The sequence below is a fragment of the Oryzias melastigma genome, linkage group LG23 (assembly GCF_002922805.2).
Source record: "Oryzias melastigma strain HK-1 linkage group LG23, ASM292280v2, whole genome shotgun sequence".
In the NCBI taxonomy this organism is placed as follows: Eukaryota; Metazoa; Chordata; class Actinopteri; order Beloniformes; family Adrianichthyidae; genus Oryzias; species Oryzias melastigma.
The window spans coordinates 21,480,284-21,502,426 of NC_050534.1; the positions used below are offsets into that span (position 1 = coordinate 21,480,284).

Genomic DNA, 22,143 nt, shown 5'->3' on the forward strand with positions numbered 1-22,143 from the left:
TAAATGTAAAGTTTAAAGGCCTTAATAAATATATGTATAAAAGTATAACATTTTGAATGAATAAAAGTATACAAAAAACTATAGAAGTATATATGAAAATATGTATAAAAGTATGTATGAAAGTATGCATAAAAGTATGTATGAAAGAATGTATAAAAGTATGTATGAAAATATGTATGAAAGTATGTATGAAAGTATGTATTAATGAATGTATGAAAGTATGTATAACGGTACATATAAAAGTATGTATGAAAGTATGTATAAAAGTATGTATGAAAGTATGAATGTTTGTATAAAAGCATGAAAGTATGTATGAATGAATGTATTAAAGTACGTATGAAAGTATGTATGAAAGTATGTATGAAAGTATATATGAAAGTACGTATGAAAGTATGTATGAATGAATGTATTAAAGTACGTATGAAAGTATGTATGAAAGTATGTATTAATGAATGTATTAAAGTACGTATGAAAGTATGTATGAAAGTATGTATGAAAGTATGTATAACGGTATGTATGAAAATATGTATGAAAGTATGTATAAATAAATGTATAAAAGTATGTATGAATGAATGTATTAAAGCATGTATGAATGAATGTATAAAAGTATGTATGAAAGTATGTACGAATTAATGTATTAAAGTATGTATGAATGAATGTATAAAAGTATGTATGAAAATATGCATGAAAGTATGTATAAAAGTATGTATGAAAGTATGTATGAATAAATTTATAAAAGTATGTATTAAAGTATGTATGAAAGTATGTATGAATGAATGTATAAAAGTATGTATGAAAGTATGCATAAAAGTATGTATAACAGTACATATAAAAGTATGTATGAAACTATGTATAAATAAATGTATAAAAGTATGTATGAATGAATGTATAAAAGTATGTATGAATTAATGTATTAAAGTATGTATGAATGAATGTATAAAAAGTATGTATGAAAGTATGCATAACAGTACATATAAAAGTATGTATGAAAATATGTATAAAAGTATGTATGAAAGTATGTATGAATGAATTTATAAAAGTATGTATTAAAGTATGTATAAAAATATGTATGAATGAATGTATAAAAGTATGTATAAAAGTACATATGAAAGTATGTATGAAAGTATGTATAAAAGTATGTATGAATGAATATATTAAAGTATGTATGAATGAATGTATAAAAGTATGTATGAAAGTATGTATAAAAGTATGCATAAAAGTATGTATAAAAATATGTATGAATGAATGTATAAAAGTATGTATGAAAGTATGTATAAAAGTATGTATGAATGAATATATTAAAGTATGTATGAATGAATGTATAAAAGTATGTATGAAAGTATGTATAAAAGTATGCATAAAAGTATGTATGAAAGTATGTATGAATGAATGTATAAAAGTATGTATGAAAGTATGTATTAAAGTATGTATAAATAAATGTATAAAAGTATGCATAAAAGTATGTATAACAGTACATATAAAAGTACAGTCATGTGAAAAAATTAGGACACCCTTTGAAAGCATGTGGTTTTTTGCAACATTTTTAGTAAATGGTTATTTCATCTCAATTTCAACAATACACAGAGATTAAAGTAATCAAACTAAACAATGAAAACTGAAGAAAAGTCTTTTCAAGATCGTCTGTAAATGTCATTCTGCAAAAATGCCTATTCTAACTGAGGAAAAAGATAGGACACCCTCACATGTATTCCCTCTTAAAGTGGCTCAGATCTCACACAGGTATATCACACCAGGTGCACATAATTAGTAGATCGTTACTCTGCATGTTGAATGAGGCTTGCCTTATTTAAACCTCAGACATTTAGTTTGGTGTGCTCCTAACTGTTGAAGTGAGAGTGAGCACCATGGTGAGAGCAAAAGAGCTGTCAGAGGACTTCAGAAAAAAGATTGTAGCAGCCTATGAGTCTGGGAAGGGATTTAAAAAGATCTCAAAAGATTTTGAAATCAGCCATTCCACTGTCCGGAAGATAGTCTACAAGTGGAGGGCTTTCAAAACAACTGCTAACATGCCCAGGACTGGTCGCCCCAGCAAGTTCACCCCAAGAGCAGACCGCAAGATGCTAAAAGAGGTCTCCAAAAACCCAAAAGTGTCATCTCGAGAACTACAGCAGGCTCTGGCTACTGTTGATGTAGAAGTACATGCCTCTACAATCAGAAAGAGACTGTACAAGTTTAACTTGCATGGGAGGTGTGCAAGGAGGAAACCTTTGCTTTCCAAGAGAAACATCAAGGCCAGACTGACATTTGCCAGAGATAAAGTTGACAAAGACCAGGACTTCTGGAATAATGTTCTTTGGACAGATGAGTCCAAAATTGAATTATTTGGACACAAGAGCAGAGGACATGTTTGGCGTAAACCAAACACAGCATTCCAAGAAAAGAACCTCATACCAACTGTGAAGCATGGAGGTGGAAGTGTCATGGTTTGGGGCTGCTTTGCTGCAGGAGGACCTGGTCAGCTCACCATCATAGAATCCACCATGAATTCTACTGTGTATCAGAAGGTGCTTGAAGAACATGTGAGACCATCAGTTAGAAAATTAAAGCTGAAGCGGAACTGGACCATGCAACATGACAATGACCCAAAACATACTAGTAAATCAACCAAAGATTGGCTGAAAAAGAAGAAATGGAGAGTCCTGGAATGGCCAAGTCAAAGTCCAGATTTGAATCCCATTGAGATGCTGTGGGGTGACTTGAAAAGGGCTGTACATGCAAGAAACCCCTCAAACATCTCACAGCTGAAAACGTTCTGCATTGAGGAGTGGGGTAAAATTTCCTCAGACCGATGTCGGAGACTGGTAGATGGCTACAAGAACCGTCTCACTGCAGTTATTTCAGCCAAAGGAGGCAACACTCGCTATTAGGGGCAAGGGTGTCCTATCTTTTTCCTCAGTTAGAATAGGCATTTTTGTAAAATGACATTTACAGAAGATCTTGAAAAGACTTTTCTTCAGTTTTATTTGTTTAGTTGGATTATTTGAATCTCTCTGTGTTGTTGAAATGGAGATGAAATAACCATTTATTAAAAATGTTGCAAAAAACCACATGCTTTCAAAGGGTGTCCTAATTTTTTCACATGACTGTATGTATGAAAGTATGTATAAAAGTATGCATAAAAGTATGTATTACAGTATATATGAAAGTATGAATGAAAAGTTTGTATAAGAGTATGTATGACTGAATGTATAAAACTATGTATGAAAGTATGTATGAAAGTACATATGAAAGTATGAATGAAAAGTATGTATAAAAGTATGTATGAAAGTATGTATAAAAGTATGTATGAAAGTATGCATAAAAGTATGTAAAACAGTACATATAAAAGTATGTATGAAAGTATGTATGAATGAATGTATAAAAGTATGTATGAAAGTATGTATGAATGAATGTATAAAAGTATGTATGAAAATATGTATGAAAGTATGTATAAAAGTATGTATGAAAGTATGAATGTTTGTATAAAAGCATGAAACTATGTATAAAAGGCTATGACTGAAAGTATGAAAGTATGTATGAATGAATGTATTAAAGTACGTATGAAAGTATGTATGAAAGTATGTATTAATGAATGTATGAAAGTATGTATAAAAGTATGTATAACGGTACATATAAAAGTATGTATGAAAGTATGTATAAGAAAATGTATAAAAGTATGTATGAAAGTATGTATGAATGAATGCATAAAAGTATGTATGAAAGTATGTATGAATGAATGTATTAAAGCATGTATGAATGAATGCATAAAAGTATGTATGAAAGTATGTATGAATGAATGTATTAAAGTATGTATGAAAGTATGTATGAATGAATGTATAAAAGTATGTATGAAAGTATGTATACAAGTATGTATGAAAGTATGTATACAAGTATGTATGAAAGTATGTATAAAAGTATGTATGAAAGTATGTATGAATGAATGTATAAAAGTATGTATGAAAGTATGTATAAAAGTATGTATGAAAGTATGTATAAAAGTATGTATGAAAGTATGTATGAATGAATGCATAAAAGTATGTATAACAGTACATATAAAAGTATGTATGAAAGTATGTATAAATAAATGTATAAAAGTATGTATGAATGAATGTATTAAAGCATGTATGAATGAATGTATAAAAGTATGTATGAAAGTATGTATGAATTAATGTATTAAAGTATGTATGAATGAATGTATAAAAGTATGTATGAAAATATGCATGAAAGTATGTATGAATGAATATATTAAAGTATGTATGAATGAATGTATGAATGAATGCATAAAAGTATGCATAACAGTACATATAAAAGTATGTATGAAAATATGTATAAAAGTATGTATGAAAGTATGTATGAATGAATTTATAAAAGTATGTATTAAAGTATGTATAAAAGTATGTATGAATAAATGTATAAAAGTATGTATAAAAATATGCATGAATGAATGTATAAAAGTATGTATAAAAGTACATATGAAAGTATGTATGAAAGTATGTATAAAAGTATGTATGAATGAATATATTAAAGTATGTATGAATGAATGTATAAAAGTATGTATGAAAGTATGTATAAAAGTATGTATAAAAGTATGTATAAAAATATGTATGAATGAATGTATAAAAGTATGTATGAAAGTATGCATAAAAGTATGTATGAAAGTATGTATGAATGAATGTATAAAAGTATGTATGAAAGTATTTATTAAAGTATGTATAAATAAATGTATAAAAGTATGTATGAATGAATGTATAAAAGTATGCATAAAAGTATGTATAACAGTACATATAAAAGTATGTATGAAAGTATGTATAAAAGTATGCATAAAAGTATGTATTACAGTATATATGAAAGTATGAATGAAAAGTTTGTATAAGAGTATGTATGACTGAATGTATAAAAGTATGTATGAAAGTATGTATGAAAGTACATATGAAAGTATGAATGAAAGTATGCATAAGAGTATGTATAACAGTACATATGAAAGTATGAATGAAAAGTATATATGAAAGTATGTATGAAAGTATGTATAAAAGTATGTATGAAAGTATGTATGAAAGTATGCATAAAAGTATGTATAAAAGTATGTATGAAAGTATGCATAAAAGTATGTATAAAAGTATGCATAAAAGTATGTATAAAAGTATGCATAAAAGTATGTATAAAAGTATGTATAAAAGTATGTATAACAGTACATATAAAAGTATGTATGAAAGTATGTATGAAAGTATGCATAAAAGTATGTATGAAAGTATGCATAAAAGTATGTATAAAAGTATGCATAAAAGTATGTATAAAAGTATGCATAAAAGTATGTATAAAAGTATGCATAAAAGTATGTATAAAAGTATGTATGAAAGTATGTATGAATGAATGTATAAAAGTACGTACGAAGGTATGTATGAAAGTAATTAAAAAGCATGAAAATATGTATAAAAGTACACATGTATGTATAAAAGTAAGTGTGAAAGTATGTATGAATGTATAAAAGTATGAATGTATGCATAAAAAGTATGCTTGTATGAAAATATTTAAAAAAAGTATTTATAATTGTATGTATCAAAGTATGTACGTACGAAGGTAAGAATGGAGGCATAAAAGTATGTATGAATGTATTAAAGTATTTATATGTGAAAGTAATTTTGTACCAAGGTATTTAAGGATAAGTATGAATTAATTATTTAATCTCTATATTCATATCTAAATGTAAAATGTATGCATGTATACAGACAGTAAAATCTTAGTTCTATTGTGTTATTAGAAATAGTTTTGAATGAATATAGATCTAGTAGACATTTTTCTAGTCAGACTTTCACTCGGCGTGAAAAGATTTAAATGTTTGTGCGACTTACAGGGAAGAACTTAGTTTGACTATAGTTCTGTAAAGAAACTGTGGGGTCTAAACACATTGTACTCAATTATTTTTGTCCCAAAGGGTAAATAAAATCCAAAAGATTTTTTTTAATTGACTCCATACTTTAACCCAAACCCTAACCCTTGTATTCTATGTGTCTTTTTAACATATCTGCTCTGTCTTTTTATCTCCTGCTCTGTAAAGCACTTTGTGACTTATGTTTGAGAAAAGTGCTATACAAATAAATATTACTTACTTACTTAATAAACCTGTGTAGTTCTACATCCCTAACAGAAGGGGGCAGTGCTACTTCATTTTTGGTAATCTTATCTTCAAACGTCAGGATTCCCTGCAGGAAAAACAAAGATTTTCAACGATTGAGGAAAAAAAAATACACAAACACACACACACATATATATATATATATATATATATATATATATATATATATATATATATATATATATATATATATATATATATATATATATACACACAAATAATAGATTTAAGAAAAAATGATTCAATGAGTATCTTTAACATGGGAACTCATATATTTTTAGAATATATTCATAACTACAAGAGTTTTGATCGATAGAATTCTCATCCATAAAGAAACAAACCAAACATTTTAAAAATCTCAGAGTATTTTTGTTTTATTAACAATTAAAGTAGAAAGAAAAAATAAACAGAAAAAAAACAGAATCTTTTGCATTTAGACATAAAAGCACAATTTAGAAGAGACTTTAGATGTAAAAAACATGACATCTGAGCTATTATACACTGTAAAGGTGACATTAATCATTGTACCTTATTACAGAAACTATTCAAATTAAACTAAAAAAATAAAGCAAAAAAATGAAAGTAAAGGTTTAATCACAGCATTTGGAAAAAAACATTTATAAAATCAAATAATCTATTTTTCTAAATTCTTTGATGTTTTAGCTCATTTTAGACTGAAGCATCAACATTTTTTTCCTGTCTCAATGTTAAAAGTTCTATTCAATTAAAAACTCATTATTATCATTGTTTATATGATTGCACAATTCAAAATATTTTATAAATAAATACAAAAGATTTTCAAACATATTAAAAGAGTAAAGATCTTCTAGAAACATCTTTATGTTGAAGGTTTGTTCTTGGCTAAATCCTCACACTCCCTCAGGTGTAACTGGGAGTGTAGCTGAGGATTCTGGGTAAATAAAACTGGATCCAACATGGCACACAGCTTCAGAATCAGGAGGCATTAAAAAACACAAACAGAAGAATTTTTGGCAGAATTCAGGTTGTATGTTGTTTTGAAACTACAACTGTTTTTCAAAATAAATCATACTTTCATCTGAGTGTCATGTGTTTGTGTACTCTCTGCTTTTTAACACAATAAATAATAAGTGATAGATGGAAAAGACTTGCATTGTTTTAATTCCAGACACTCCCCAGAAAATGAAATACCAAATAAAGTTTGTGTTTCATAATATTTGGTAATTGTTTGTCCTGACGTCTGGAGATGCAGATCCCGTCATTTTGAAGCTTAAAGGATGGAACTAATGATTTCAGAAGTTCCTAACTGTCTCCAGTGTCGAGTCTGGCTGGAATAATCTTCTGCCCACTCAAATTAATCCACATTTGTGTTCATTTTACAAGCAGCATCAGAAAAATCTGCTAAACTAATTTGGTTTTCATACTGAAGTTTGTCCAGTGTGTCCATTTACCATAAATTATTATTGAAATGTTAATAAGACTCAATACAACTATGAACTAAAAAACTAGCATCACTATCATAGACCAAATGAGGGTTCTGGTTCAAGATAAAGCCTTTTTGTGAATCAATAACTCCTGATTTGTGTGTCAGCAGAGCCAATTTATAAAAAATGAAGTATCATTTAATTGCTGCTAAAAGATTAGCATTAGCAGTCCAACTGAGGCTAAAATGCTAACGTTTCTAATGCTAAATACTAAACTGTTAGCATTTGAAATGATGCTGGTTTTAATTAAAAAAAGGAACTTGACATTAGAAATGCTTTAATTGTTTTTTAGATGATTTATAACCACGAAACACAGTTTAACTGTATTTGGCAGAAAAATGGTTGAAAAAAAAGGTAAGAATGTTTAGGACTTTTTAGGTCTTAAATTTAGAAGTTAGTTAGCTGTAGCCTTACCTTTGGCAGTTTGCTTTAGTGGCTAATCTTAGAAGTTAGCTTGAGCTGTTGATTTCATAAGTTAGCGCTAGCAGTTAAATTTAGAAGTTAGCGTGTGCAGTTACCTTTAAAAGTTAGCATCAGCAGCTAACTTTAGAAGTTAGCGTTAGCAGCTAACTTTAGAGGTTAGCGTCAGAAGTCAATTTTCGAAGTTAGCGTTAGCAGTTAACTTTAGAAGTTAGCGTTAGCAGCTAACTTTAGAAGTTAGCGTTAGCAGCTAACTTTAGAAGTTAGCATCAGCAGTCAATTTTAGAAGTTAGCGTCAGCAGTTAAATTCAGAAGTTAGCATCAGCAGCTAACTTTAGAAGTTAGCGTTAGCAGTTAACTTTAGAAGTTAGCGTTAGCAGTTAACTTTAGAAGTTAGCGTTAGCAGTTAACTTTAGAAGTTAGCGTTAGCAGTTAACTTTAGAAGTTAGCGTTAGCAGTTAACTTTAGAAGTTAGCGTCAGCAGCTAACTTTAGAAGTTAGCGTCAGCAGTCAATTTTAGAAGTTAGCGTCAGCAGTTAACTTTAGAAGTTAGCGTCAGCAGTCAATTTTAGAAGTTAGCGTCAGCAGTTAACTTTAGAAGTTAGCGTTAGCAGTTAACCTTAGAAGTTAGCGTTAGCAGTTAACTTTAGAAGTTAGCGTTAGCAGTTAACTTTAGAAGTTAGCGTTAGCAGTTAACTTTAGAAGTTAGCGTTAGCAGTTAACTTTAGAAGTTAGCGTTAGCAGTTAACTTTAGAAGTTAGGGTTAGCAGTTAACTTTAGAAGTTAGCGTTAGCAGTCAATTTTAGAAGTTAGAATTATCAGTTATTAATTCTTCTTTTTGAGGTTTTAAGTGCATTAAACTCTTCATATCCTATCACACCTATTTCTATTTTTACAGACTGCAGTGTTTCCATCTCTCTCTTCTGTTTTGACCCGCCCCCATAGCAGCTGGCCAATGACTGAAGAGATTTTTAGTCACGTGGTTTTGTTTACAAAGTTTGAAGACGCTGAAGAGACTCAGGGAGGCGGGCTCAAGGATGACGTCGTGAATGGGCGGGATCGACAAGGAGCGAAAGGCGGAGCCTCAGAGATCGAGTCGTTTTACTTCCGGATATTAAAAAGGTCTGATAAAATGACTAATATTTCATAAATAATTAGTTTTTCTAACACTTCAACATGAGTAAACCATTTGTTCCCCAAGCTGAGAATCTACAACAAAAGAAGACAAATTGAAGAATAAATAAAAGTAAAAGATAAACCACTAAGATACCTGAATAACTCATACAGATAACAGTTCAATCAAGGTCTCCTTGGTTCGGCTCACGTCTTTCTTTTTTCAATCTTTGCTAAATATAAAATGCTGCAAAGACAAAGGCATTCAACATAAATGATTTATCTCTTAATGAAATGAGTCTGATTTTGTCATGTATGCTTTGCTGATCCTCAGATCATCAGACACAGCTCCGGCTTTTCCCTGGACATTCCCAGCAGACGGGATGAGTGTCTGAATGAACTCGTCTCATTCCTGATCCTCTGCTGTCAGAAATTAAGCGGTTACATTCATCTGAGCGCGGTGGCCTCTCGGCTGGCAGCGCTGAAGCTTTCCTCCAGCTTAAACCCAACCCCGTCTACAACCACGTCCCTTACTGCTAAATTTAAAGCGCTCCTCCTCTGGTATAAAGTTACAGCAGAATAAACGGACTCCCACGCTGGAGCATCTCAGCAGGGAGCACTTCACCAAATCCTCGAGCAGAGGAGCTTTTTCTTCCCACAACAGACTCTAATGTCTTTTGACGAAAGGAAAATCCGCCTTAAATTCCTGTCAGAGCTGAAAACGCGGCTGTTCGGTGCAGATATGGACTGATGAGGGGCTCTTTGAATCTAACCTCCAGATTCCTGAGGTTTTTTCATCACGAATTCTTCTGTCACCACGACAGGAAAATGTTTAATCAACACTAGAAAAAGTCTAATTCTGCAGGGAGCAGGTTTCACAATTCTTATTTTTTACTGAGAGGGAAAACCGCCAAAAACATGAACGAGGTCAAAATGTCTTTATTGCAAAATCCACTAACAAAACCAAAACAAACATGTCTGGGATTCCAAAGGAAGTTTGGAGATTATTATGGGATGGCCACAGGACCTCTGGGTTAGTCACCATTTGGTGGCAAAGTGTCAAATTTGGTGATTTTTCACATTTTTCCACAATATGAGAAAAGAAATGTTTTTTTTTAAAGTGATATTTACAAAAAATGTAGACAAACGCGATCAGGCAGTTTACAACCCCAACAAAAACGAGGCTGCCACGGTTAGTCGACCAATCAAAAACAGTCAACAACTAATTTAATAGTCGATTAGTCGTCACTTTGTATTATTTACAGTTAGAGTGGAGTAAAGTTGAACAAAGTTGAGTAAATGTTAAGTAGATTAGCAACAAGCCTTTAAATATATTTATCCGTTTTCATCTATTACAGTAATTTTCAAAAATATTGCAAATATTTTATCAACATGCTAACACTTTTGGCTAGTTTGTTATCTACTGAGGTTTTTTAGGCTAATTTAGAGTTTAGCTTCTATTTTAGCATCATGCTAAAATTTTGGACTAATTTAATTTACTGAAGAATTTTGGGCCGATTTGGAGTTTAGCTAGTATTTACGCATATGTTAGCTTTTTTGGCTAATTTGACATCTAAGGTTTTTTGAGCCAATTTGGAGTTTAGCTCATATTGCAAAACTGGCATGTATTAGGGACTTTGAAGCAATTTTACTACAAATTTTTCAGAAATTAAGGTCAACTTCTGCGCTCTTTTATGGTTCTTTAACGAAATTTCCAGTCTTACAGCAAATTTAACATTTTGCAAATAGTTTTTGCATTTCCAGTAAATCCCTTCAACAATTAAAGTCAATCGCGTCACCACTTTCAGCAAAGATCTTTAGCGACTATCAGCAAAAGCATTCACACTGGCATCATCACAGGTAATGAAACTTTTCTAGTATAATCTTGTTTTAATACCAGAAACTAATGGAGGACAGAAGCTGAACGATTCATTAAACGATTAATCATCTTCATTTCTTTATTTTTAGTTAGTTTAAAGCTAATGATAGTCAAGATTAGCACATGACCTGATTAGTCGACTATTATAATCGTTTGTGGCAGATCTACTGATCAACATTCGTCCAAACTTTACGTTTCCAGTAACGATCAGGACTAACAGCTGCAGATAAGTTGAGAACATCCTTTAAATGGGCCTAAAGGCGGCTGCTCAACGATGAACTCTGGACTAAACCCAGACCCGTCACTGAGTAACTGGATAAGACAATAAATACGTTTGTTGGAAAAGACGCCACTGCAGTTTAACGCCCCCTAGGGGAAAAGCGGCCTCATTTCCAGGTTCAGGTGAGAGTCGAACAGAAAAGTTTCCTTAAATCTTGTTTTGGTCTGAAAAACCCGGAACGAAGAAGAGTTCTGTTTCAGGAGGGGAATTTTTGTTGCTTAATTTTACATCTTAAATCTAAAAAAAAAATAAAAGTAATTTGAGGGTCACTGTGGTTCAGTTTTTACCAAAGAGGATAAAAAAAATCTTTTAAGGCATCATAAAACATAAAAACAAACTGAAGTTTGGTTTAAAACCACAATAATTTTAAGGTTAATAAAGCAAAAGTCTGGTTATTTAAGATGGAAAGCAGAAGTTTTTTTTCCCTAAAAGTGGAAAATTCAGATTCAGATCAATAACCTGAAGCATTCTGGGAAAACAAATGTCATTTATAAATCACTCTTACTGGTTGTATTGAGTCACGGTTGAAAGTTATTTAAATATATATAGTTTCTTCCAAAGTGTTAGCTTCCTGATGCTGCTAAAATAAAGTTTTGTGTTGGTTCTTTTAACTTTTTCTAAGATAAAAGCCAAAAAACTATTTTCTCTTTTTGAACTTTAAACAGGAAACTGAAGCGACCCTAAACGCAGGAGGGCGGCGTACGTTTGGTTCACTGAGGTATCTGTGGTTCAGTGGACGTCTTTGTGCAAACATGACACACTGCCATCAGACTGTAATCTCTGTGCAGCTAAGATACATTTGTTGGCACTCTTAAAGGCAGCAGCGTGAGGAACCGGACGGCGGTCTTCATGAGCTCCTTCACAAACGCTTTGGTTCATTCAGGTTCTCCTGAAGCTTCCCGAGCGGGAGTCTTCTAAACCTTCATTCTATCACCCATCGCACTAACACTGCCAGGCTCAACCCCGCGGCGTGCCGGATCCACGTCAGGCTGGACGAGGCTCCGCCTCCTTCCAGGTTCACCGCGGGGTTATAGCCAGGTGTGGGGCAGGTTTGTATGCGGCCGGTCGTGACGGCAGACGAGCGGCGTAACCTGAAGTTGTGCGTCGCAGCAGAGTAGCTGTCCGGGCCGTACGGGATGCTGAGAGTCTCCGTCAGAACCTCATGATCCGGGTACATCACCTGAGACAGGTGAGCAGATTTGTTGAAGTCTTTTAACCAAGTTAATCTGGAGAGGAGAAGACGAGTTCTTACAGTGAAGGTGTAGTTTCCAGGGAGCAGCAGTCGGTAGTATTCTCCATGCGAGTTGGTTCTGAACGGACAAATGTTCTTACGACCTTCGACCTCCACCAACGCATCCTGGGCCGCCACCCCGGAGCCGTCGTACACGACACCTTTGACCCCTGAATGTCATCGGGAAGCGTTAATCCCAAGCGTGAGAGCGGCAGGTGAAGCACAGGTGGACATCACTCACCCAGGTGCACCTGTCGAATGTACGCCAGCAGAGCCTTTCTGTTGTCGTTCCACAGATCAGCGAGCTGGTCGGGCGGAGGAAACTTGCAGCAGGATAGCTCCAGCGTCACCTCCAAACACTGCGCCCACACGTAGTTGTAGTCCTGCATGCCGCCTGCAGACAGACGTGGAGGAGGCTGCAGTCACACTGATGACCCAGGAGCCAAGGGGCCAAACTACAGCCGGTAACGAAATATCAGGTGGTACACTGGACCCATGGAGAGAAAATCTTCATTTTTCTGTGGTCATGTGACAGGTCATAGTGAACATATACGGATAAGTAAGAGAGAAGCAGGTGTGTCGTACAGATTTGTAATAATTTCAAGTCCTCTACATCCTGCAGACTGATCAAAGAGCCCATTGGTTGTTAAACGTGCAGCCGGACTGTTAGAAATGAGGAAATGAGACGATCGGAGTGCAGTTTGTGTGGATGTCCTACAAGCATCTACGGATCCCGTATTTGTGTGCAGTCACTAAGGAGCCAGAACTCAGACCGTACGAACTACTACAGTAGCGTAATGACATCTTACGACAGAATCACCACATCAGGCTCCCATGGCAACGTCACAGCTCCTCTGCGACTGCAGGAGCGGTCTAACTACAGCAGATGACTCCCTTTGGCTATGCAGCCTATGCAACCTTCCACAGTTAAAGAGCCGTTTTCTACTGATCCAAACCTAGAAGGAGCCGCAAAGTCTACTTAAGCCTTTAAGAAATTTGGATTTACATTCATGACCTTCTGTTTTTTAATAACAAATATAAATTATGTCTATTTTTTGGTACCAACAAAAGCAAAAATATTAAAAAGAACCTAGCATCTCTATAAAAGGTGGTTTCTTTTTTTTAACTTCCTTTCAAAATAAAGATCCTCTGTGTCAAACAGGATCACCAAAGTTTTGGTTTGCATATAAAATCTGTTCATTCTGGAGGTGGTGTTGAGCACGTCTTCAGATCAACGTCAATTTATAAATGCAACTAATCTAAATTAAATAAATGCTAATTAAATAATTTTTACTTTAAAAAATTGCTATTTTCTTTTTCCTTTTTTGTTCCTTTTTCCCCTCTTTGTCCTCAGCAGTCTTACACTGCTGGGTTTTGTTATAGTCTTAGTTTGCAGGCTTTGTTTATTTGTTTTCTTAAGGTAGTTTTGGTTAGAGCCTCATGTGGATCTGGAGCCGCAGGTTGCAGACTTCTGGACTATGGGATGGCTGCAGCTAGAGGCTCTGCTGCCTCGCAAAACTCTGAACTCCCATAGGTCCACGCAATAATCCGCCATTTATTGTGACTCAGCTCCGGCGTCTAGCAAAAGTTTGAACCCGACAAAATGGAGTTGGAGCGCCGGAGAGGCCGGATCGTAGAGGTCAGACGGGACCGTAGGCATTGGCGGTTCCTCTCACACTTTTGAAGCTACGTAATGCTTGCCGTGGGTGATGCTGCGTTCACACGATTCACATTTAAAATCATCTGTTTATCTTGAATCCAAATCTTTACATTTACATATGTTTTATTTGCCTCATCCTGCATGTAAATGATCCAGTTTACTGGATTACTTACTGTGTCATTTAAGATGCCTTCAGTTTCTTCAGGAGTTAAGTTGTAAAAGAACGTTCTAAAAAAACAGCCTTACAGCGTATTATATGTATTTTAGTTTTGAAGGCTTTTATTTTGAAAGTGCCACCTATTTCCTGTGTTTCTGTGAAATCTTTACACACGCATCAATTCAACAGAGACAGAGAAAAGTTTAATGGCTGACACTCGTGCAAAGACGGACTTGAAATAGTTTAAAATCAATGTTTTGTGTTTAACTTCTAGCTGGAAGGCAAACAGGTTTTCTTATTTATGTTTATGGTTTATGTTTTGGGATTATTTACATTTGATGTTTTATGTCAAAGAAACAGATGTTTGAAGTAATCTAACGAGCTAATGCTACTAGCTTATGAAAAGCGTGGTTCTGGATCAAAAGGAGAATTTTATTAATTTTGTTTTATTTTCTGTTTTCTGGAATCACCTGCCAGAGGGTACCACTCGTATCCGTTGGTGATGCCGTCGCGGAACGGCCTGCTGTCCTGGCAGCTGTTCCCAAGATGCATTGAGGCATGATTGTAGGAGTACTCTTTGGACAGGTGGATAAACACGTCATGGTCAGGCGTGAGGCTGGCCCCGCCCATCTGCAGGCTGCCTGGGGAGCATCAGCATCGACAGTGTTCCATTTTTACGTTCATCTGACATCATCTGCTGGATTTGAAGGCGATCGCTTACCTCCTTTACCGTTGTCATAGGCGTAACTCGCCACCAGAGCGCCACCGTGAAGGTTTGCAGAGAGAACGAAGGTCTCGTTCCTCAGCCAGCGCATCACGGCCCTCACCTGCAGAATCAAGCAGCGACACGCTGAGCAGCATCCGGCGAAACCGAACTAAACGCTCAGGAAGCCGGCGCTAGCCTTACAACGCAGAAGTCACATGACCTACCTCCGCTTCTCTTTGATCCTCGCTCAGCTGCTGGCGTTGAGGATCGGTGAAGACGTCAGGAAAGTTCCTGTTCAGATCCACGTTGTTGTGGTTGTACCTAAAGACCAACACAAACCACAACATGCACCTGAAGTTACTCAGCATGTCCCGTGGAGGCGCCGTTGAGCTGTGCTGTCAGGACTTTAGGCTGCCCTCATGATGCCTGTTGCTATGGTTACACACAGAAACACTAAGAAGTACCCATTTAACTTAATGTGGCCAAGATGTTAAACTTGAATCATTTGAAACATTATTCTAACATTTTTAATAGTTTTATGTCGTTCTTTATCACAACTGTAATATTTAATGGTCATTACAGCAGTAAAATTACATCTTAATCTGAGTTTTTTATTGACAGATTATTAAAATATAATCTGGTTTAAGTTTTTAAAGAACTGAGATCAGCCAGGAGAGGATTATTCTGCTGTCTGCACACATTAAAGTGGAGCTGAAAACTCCTGAAAACCTTCAGCAGCAGTGAAGCTCCTGGATCCCAGAACACAGAAGAATTCCTCAAACTTTTCCCGTCTTTCCACCTTTAATGTTTTCAGACAAACGTTTCCTTATAAGGGCTGGAAAGAGGCGACCTAAAGCAGACCACACATGACCCAGCACTGTCACCGGCGCTCACACCAGAAGTCCGAACACACAGACGGACCTTGAAGGCACCATGTGTTGATTCCTGCTAATCAGACTGTTTTGGGCGTCGAGGCGCCGCAGAGTTCAGACTTTACGAGAAACAGTGGCTTCAGTGACTCGTTAAACCTGATTTGTTTTAATGTTCGTGGGACTGATGACGATTATTTTTAATGGGGAGTGTTCAGCCCCCACCCTGGTAGAAGTCCTTTTACTAAAAGGTTTGCTGATGAAAAACAAACTCATTTAGTTTTCCACCAAAGCAAACACAGGATGGAAACGTCTCGCTGATTTCTGATTAGTTTGAATGAGTTCTGCAAACAGCAAAAGTGGCATTGAAGAACCACAGTGTTTGTGTCTGTGTGTGCATGTCTGTGTGCACAGAACGTGCGCATGCCCACTAGAGGATGACACGGGAGTGGATGTTCAATCCCTTCCCACTCCTTTACTTTTCTGTGTTTTTATTATTCAACTCTCATATTTTTTTATTCCATCCGACTTCCTTCCAGCTCTCTGAACTTTACAGAAGAGTCTCTCATCCGGACTCTTCGCTGGATGTCATTTTTTCTGTCAACGGACTCGTCGTGGATTGTAATTCTCTCCATCGCCGTCATCTATATAGAATTGCTGCACTTTAGATTTCACCAGGAAAACGATGAGGAACACTGATGGCTTCTGGGAAGGGGCTGAAATTTAAGTCTGGAGTCACAGAACAGTTTTGGTAGATTAAAAAAAATCTACTGACTAAACATGTTTTTTTTTCCAGCCAAATTTGAGACAAAAAATAACAAAGGTGTTTTACTTCATACAATAATATATTGAATGTAAACAGACAAAAAGTCATAACATAATTAAAATATCAGATAAAAACAACTTTATTGTTTGTTTTTGCTTTTTTTCTGAAGAAAACTTCTCAAACTTCTTTATTTATGTCTAATCAAAGTCTTTGTTTTCTGCTCTTGGTGTTTTCACACCATCAATTGATTGTTTTATTGTCTATCACAAATGAATTGTTTGTGTTTTTTTCGCACATCAACCAGTGACAAGACGAAAATGTGTTTCTTTAACCGTTCTGGTATCGCCTGTCCGTCCTGGGATAGGATCTCTCCTTCATGTGGGAATCCCTAAGGTTTTTTCTGTTTTCCTGACTCAGGTTTTTTAGGAGTTTTTCCTTACTGGGAGGGAGGGTCTAAGGGCAGGGATAACCAGTTTATTTAGACTGTTTAGTTTTTAACTATTGTTCATATTTTGGAGCCCAATGAGGTAAATCTCTTTGTGATTTTGGGCTATATAAATAAAATTGAATTGAATTGTTTATTTTATATATTTTTTAAGAAAATTAAATTACATTTAGTGTTTCATAAATGGTATGTAGACGACTTGTCCTAATTCTCTCTCTCCAGGTGATTCAATATCATATGAAATCATAACAAAAACAGCCTGAAAACATTAAAAAGTTTTGGATTATTGTTATATCATGTCAATGACAGTAAAGACGCAGCGCTCTGATGAGGGAGTTCAGCTCTGTAATGTCACAAAGACAATGCTAATTCTGTTATTATATTTAGAACATATAAATTTCCTTTGAGTTAATTTTGTTGTATTTATCCACCACATCTTAAAGTCCAGTCAACGAAAACATCGTCTGACTTTAAACCGGTCTGTGATTACATATAAGAGACAAACGGAACCGCTCGTTAGCATCATAGCATTAGCATCAAACCACGCTGCTGTCTCCAAATCAACATTTTATTTAACTTTCTGTTGTTTTCTGTAAGTCCAGCAGGTTTTATCTTCCAGTTCTGTCTGGATCCTGTTAAAAGTCGCCACACGTCCCGTTACTTCATCAGCCTAAACTACACAAACATGAAATAACAGAAGTGCCCCGGGTGTGTGTCTCAAATCGTCCACAGTGGCGAGTGTTCATTTCCGACTCTGCTTCTGGGGAGTGTTGTTATTTTTTTGATTGAGTTTCATTGTAGGCATATTATCAGAAAACTACAGAATGGCTCCGCCTTTACTTTTTTATCCTTGTTATTGTTATCGGTTGGTTCCTGCTTCAGTGATTAATGACTCCAATCCCACCGGAATCCTGCAGGATTCTTGCAAAACTGTCAGCCTCTAGTGTCCACATGTGTGTCAACAGCTGTCGGTGTCCTCATGAGTGTGTGTTTGTGTACCTCTGTGCATGTGTGTGCGTTTGCCTACCTCCCCTGGACGTACTGACAGTTTGTGTCGGCCTCGTCGAAGCCGTCGGGGTTCATGGAGGGCAGGATGTGGATGCGGGTGCTCCTCAGGAGCTGCAGTATCGACGCCTCCTGGTTCTGGTAACCCTGAACCAGGTGCTCAATCAGATGCAGCATCAGCTCCCGACCCAGAACCTGAGTTCACAACACACAAGAACCGAACCTTTAAAGCTGGAAATTTCAGGATAAAACAAACAAGTTCAATCAAAACTCACTAATCCGCTCAGAACATAAACATGTAGGATTTGTTCACATTTCTCTTAAACTTTATCCACAGAAATCTTTAATTTTTACCAAATTAAGTTTGTTTACATGAGACCACTAAGCTTGCATGGATCTGTGACAATATCCACCAGAAATGTCTGTCCTGCAGGTGCTACCTGCCCCGCCCTCGCTGCATCAGCAGCTGCTACATCCCCCCACTTTCCCTTTCTGCCCTCCCACCCTGCTGGTCAGAGCTGCACATGGCAAATTCACGGAAAAGTACCAACACCTTCTTAAACATGGCGGCTTTCTGGTGGTTTTATCTCCATAGCAACCATTTTATTTTTTGGTTGTCTGGGGGGGACGCACAGATCTATGTAGTTTTTAGAAGAATCTGCAAAAGTAATTTTTTTATTTCCTTAGCAACAAAGGCTTTTTGTTGACCATACTTGCATTCCTAATGTGGTCATGTTGTATGTCATATCGTTAAGCTGCAGCCAAGGATTCATGCATAATATTTTCACAATAATTCATTTAAAATGTCAGTAAAAAATGTTTGAGCAACAGACTCGCCACACTAACACCGTTCAAAACCTACAGACTTTAAAACAAACAGTTCTTCTCCAAGCACATCCCAATGATGCTGGAGGAGATACGAGGCGATAGATCAAAATTCCTATTAGTTTCATTTGTAGATGGTGCTAGACGTAATGTTTTCTGAGGTCAAAGGTAAATTAAACTTCCGTTGTGGTTGTAGACTTAACCTTGTGGCATGTTTGGTAAACTTTGTGAATATTGCTCAAACAAACGTTTCTAATCCATATTATGGAAAAATTTGAAAAAAACGGCCGCCAAATAACAAATCTGAAATATGTCTATTTTTTGCAAAAACAAAATCAAAAATATAAAAAGATCCTAGCATCTCTAAAAATATAAGATAATATGTGCTTTTAACTCATAAAAGATCAAACTTTTTACCAAAGTTTTGCTTTGGATATAAAATCTGTGCATTCTGGAGGTAGCTTTAAGCAAACAAAACATCGTTCAACAGGGATGTTAAAACTTACAATTTATCATCTATGTGCACCTCAGCCATCAATTTGTGAATTTAACTAATCTAAATTTAATAAATGCAAATTAAGTAATCCTTACTTTATAATTGCTTTTTTTCTCTTTTCCCCCTCTTTGTCCTCAGGAGTCTTAAACTGTTGTGTTTTGTTGTTTTAGTTTGGGGTTGAACTTTGGTAGTCTTGATTTGCAGGCTTTGTTTATTTGTTTTCTTTAGGTAGTTTTGGGAGCTGCTGACTCTGACGGTCGACATGGCTGGTTTTATGTTTGGCTGAGGATCCACCATGGAGAGATAAAAGAGCCTCATGTGGATCTGGAGCTGCAGTAGATCATATGGCTATCCCATAATAATTAAAAAAAACTTCCTTTAAATATCCCTAACACATGGGCTTTCCTTTCGTTCTGCCAAATAAGATATTTTAGTCCCATTTATTTTTTAAAGGTTCCTTCTGCTGTGATGTCTTTTTTTTTTTAACACGATGTTTGCAAATTTTGGGGACTTTTTGAGCATTCGGCAGGGGGTGAAATTTTTGCTAAAAGGTGCAGGAATAAAGTAAATATATATATTTTTTAAATAGTATGTTTGAGTTTGTTTTTTTTTAAGCTGGAGGGGCGACGTGCTCCCTCCTGATGGAAACAGCGGGGGAGGAAGTGATGTCGTCAGCAAGGAGAGGAAACAATGAAGCCCAGAGGCAAGTGGGGTGGGGGGGCTGTTTTCACTGGGAGGGGCTACAAACCAACTCTGTGAATGAACGGAAGATTCAGGAATGAGAACGAGAGAAGGGTGGGAAAGCTGAAGAAGGTGTGCGGAGCCAAAACACACACACACAATCACAGACACACAAGTCAGGGCTAGCTGCTCCTCCGGCCTTCGCTCGTCTAAACTCTGCTGCTGTCACACAGGAGAACAAACTGTCCTGAGGACGTCTCATCTGTAGATCCCGATCCTCGGATCAGGGCCGATCCTCAGAGTTTCTCTGGAATAACGTGTTCCTTCAGCTCACAGTTCGTTAATCCCACAACCTCGAGGTGTTCCACCTCACCTGCCTGACTCCCTAAACCTGCAAAGACAGCTGAAGTGATATGAAAAGTGACTTTCTAACTTCAGAGTTTAATCTGAGGAAGACAAACCAAATCCTTCTGCATTGCTGAGTGAATTATTTATTAATAAATCAGACAGAATTCTCTGGTCCACATGAGAACAAGAAGCAACAAATGAGGTCAATAAAAAGTCCTGCAAATGTCTCAAAGATTTTTCTGCAGTAAAAACAGCATCAGGTTTTGAGGCCAAAACAGAGTCATCGTCATGGAAACCACTGTTGCAAAAAACATGAATATGAGAGAACGTTGACAAACACTGAGGTCTGTTTGGAGTCATCGCCACCCTAGAGAACAGAGTTTCACTGTAACCAAAGAGGGCGACGAAGGAAAGCCCTGCAGCAATCCCCGAAATGGAACGTACCATTGTCGTAAATGTGGGGAGTGTATCGGTATCAAGTGTATTTTACAAACATGTTTTTCTTGGAAAACAAATAATTTGTTGAACACGCCAAATTGTTATCCAACCACTTTCTATGATGAGGGTCGTATGACTTATGTCAGGATTTTACTAAAGTGCACAAAGAAACAAAAACACTGAACCCTCGTGCCGTCTTTGGGGTCCAGATGACCCAACCTGAACATTGACGTGTTATCCCTCCCATGACAAAGGTGGACAGGACTTAGTGTCTGTCACTGGACACCAGTGTAGATCAAAAATCCCTAAAATAGATAAATAAATAAATAAAAAGTTCAGCACACTGCCTTGTGAGATCCTGAAGACCCCACTCCCAATGTCAAAGTCCCTCGGATAGCGGAAGATCCACTCCGAGGAAAATGGCGTTTTAGGTGCTTTTGACATGCTATTGTGGGATTTTTCTGATGATGAAAGACATAAAATAAAACTCATAATTGTCTCGTCTGAGCTGGAATCTGACTCAAAACTGTACAGCCGGATAACTCCAATATTCTGAGAACCTTTTTTGTTGCACCACCACTGTTAGGATGGGAGTGTGAGGGGCTGGAAGCTAAGAGTGTAAACAAAGGGATGATGGGAAATGTGGGATGGCTTACTTGGTCCCACCCAAAACTCAAGGGTGAATTTCTAATGAACTATTGTCGCTGTGCAGAAACCGTATGAGAAAACACCTTTTTGATTTAGGCTAAAAACGACCTACCAGGTCATCCTAATTTAACAAGAAAACATCAAAAGATGATTGGAGTGAGACTTTAAAAGTAATATAAAGTTATTATTCTGTACATTCATACTAAGTGTTCAGCTGTGGGGCCCTAAAGTGTTGGGGGCCCAGGCATTTGCCCACTTTTGCCCAAGTCTGCCCCTGTCGTGAAGCATTCGTGAAGCTGCGTTCACACCGCCCGAATACTGCCAATCAAAAGTTAATGTGAATGCCTGGAGATAAATTCACAAGATTTGCACCACTTCAACATCTCACACCAGGGCCGAATCCAAATGTTTCCCCTACAGCTTCTCCCTACATTTATCCATCCAAAGGAGAGCGATGGAATAATAGTCTCTTCAAATTCGAACGTTACTCCCACTCGTCAAAAGTCGCTGGAGAAATTACAAATCTGTGTGACACACCTGCGTCTCACCTACTTCCCCCTATATGTGGTAGAAGTGCTCA

The 22,143-nt window shown here is 36.1% G+C and overlaps 1 protein-coding gene across 4 annotated transcripts in view; it reads right to left on the reverse strand.

The window, feature by feature from the left end:
* cpm (carboxypeptidase M) overlaps positions 1-22,143 on the reverse strand; it is a 33,981-nt gene that overhangs the window by 5,506 nt on the left and 6,332 nt on the right. Inside the window, exons 4-11 of one of the 4 annotated variants that reach the window (XM_024290150.2) lie at positions 18,150-18,322; positions 15,267-15,363; positions 15,058-15,163; positions 14,807-14,977; positions 12,761-12,913; positions 12,541-12,689; positions 12,380-12,468; positions 6,112-6,200 (exon numbers count right to left, since the gene is read on the reverse strand). In XM_024290150.2, the coding sequence (XP_024145918.1) occupies positions 6,191-6,200; positions 12,380-12,468; positions 12,541-12,689; positions 12,761-12,913; positions 14,807-14,977; positions 15,058-15,163; positions 15,267-15,363; positions 18,150-18,322 (948 nt within the window). In that variant the 3' untranslated portion in view covers positions 6,112-6,190. Of the gene's footprint in view, positions 1-6,107; positions 6,201-11,064; positions 12,469-12,540; positions 12,690-12,760; positions 12,914-14,806; positions 14,978-15,057; positions 15,164-15,266; positions 15,364-18,149; positions 18,323-22,143 lie in introns of those variants that run through there. The other 3 variants (XM_024290159.2, XM_024290167.2, XM_024290144.2) reach the window with 3 other exon arrangements.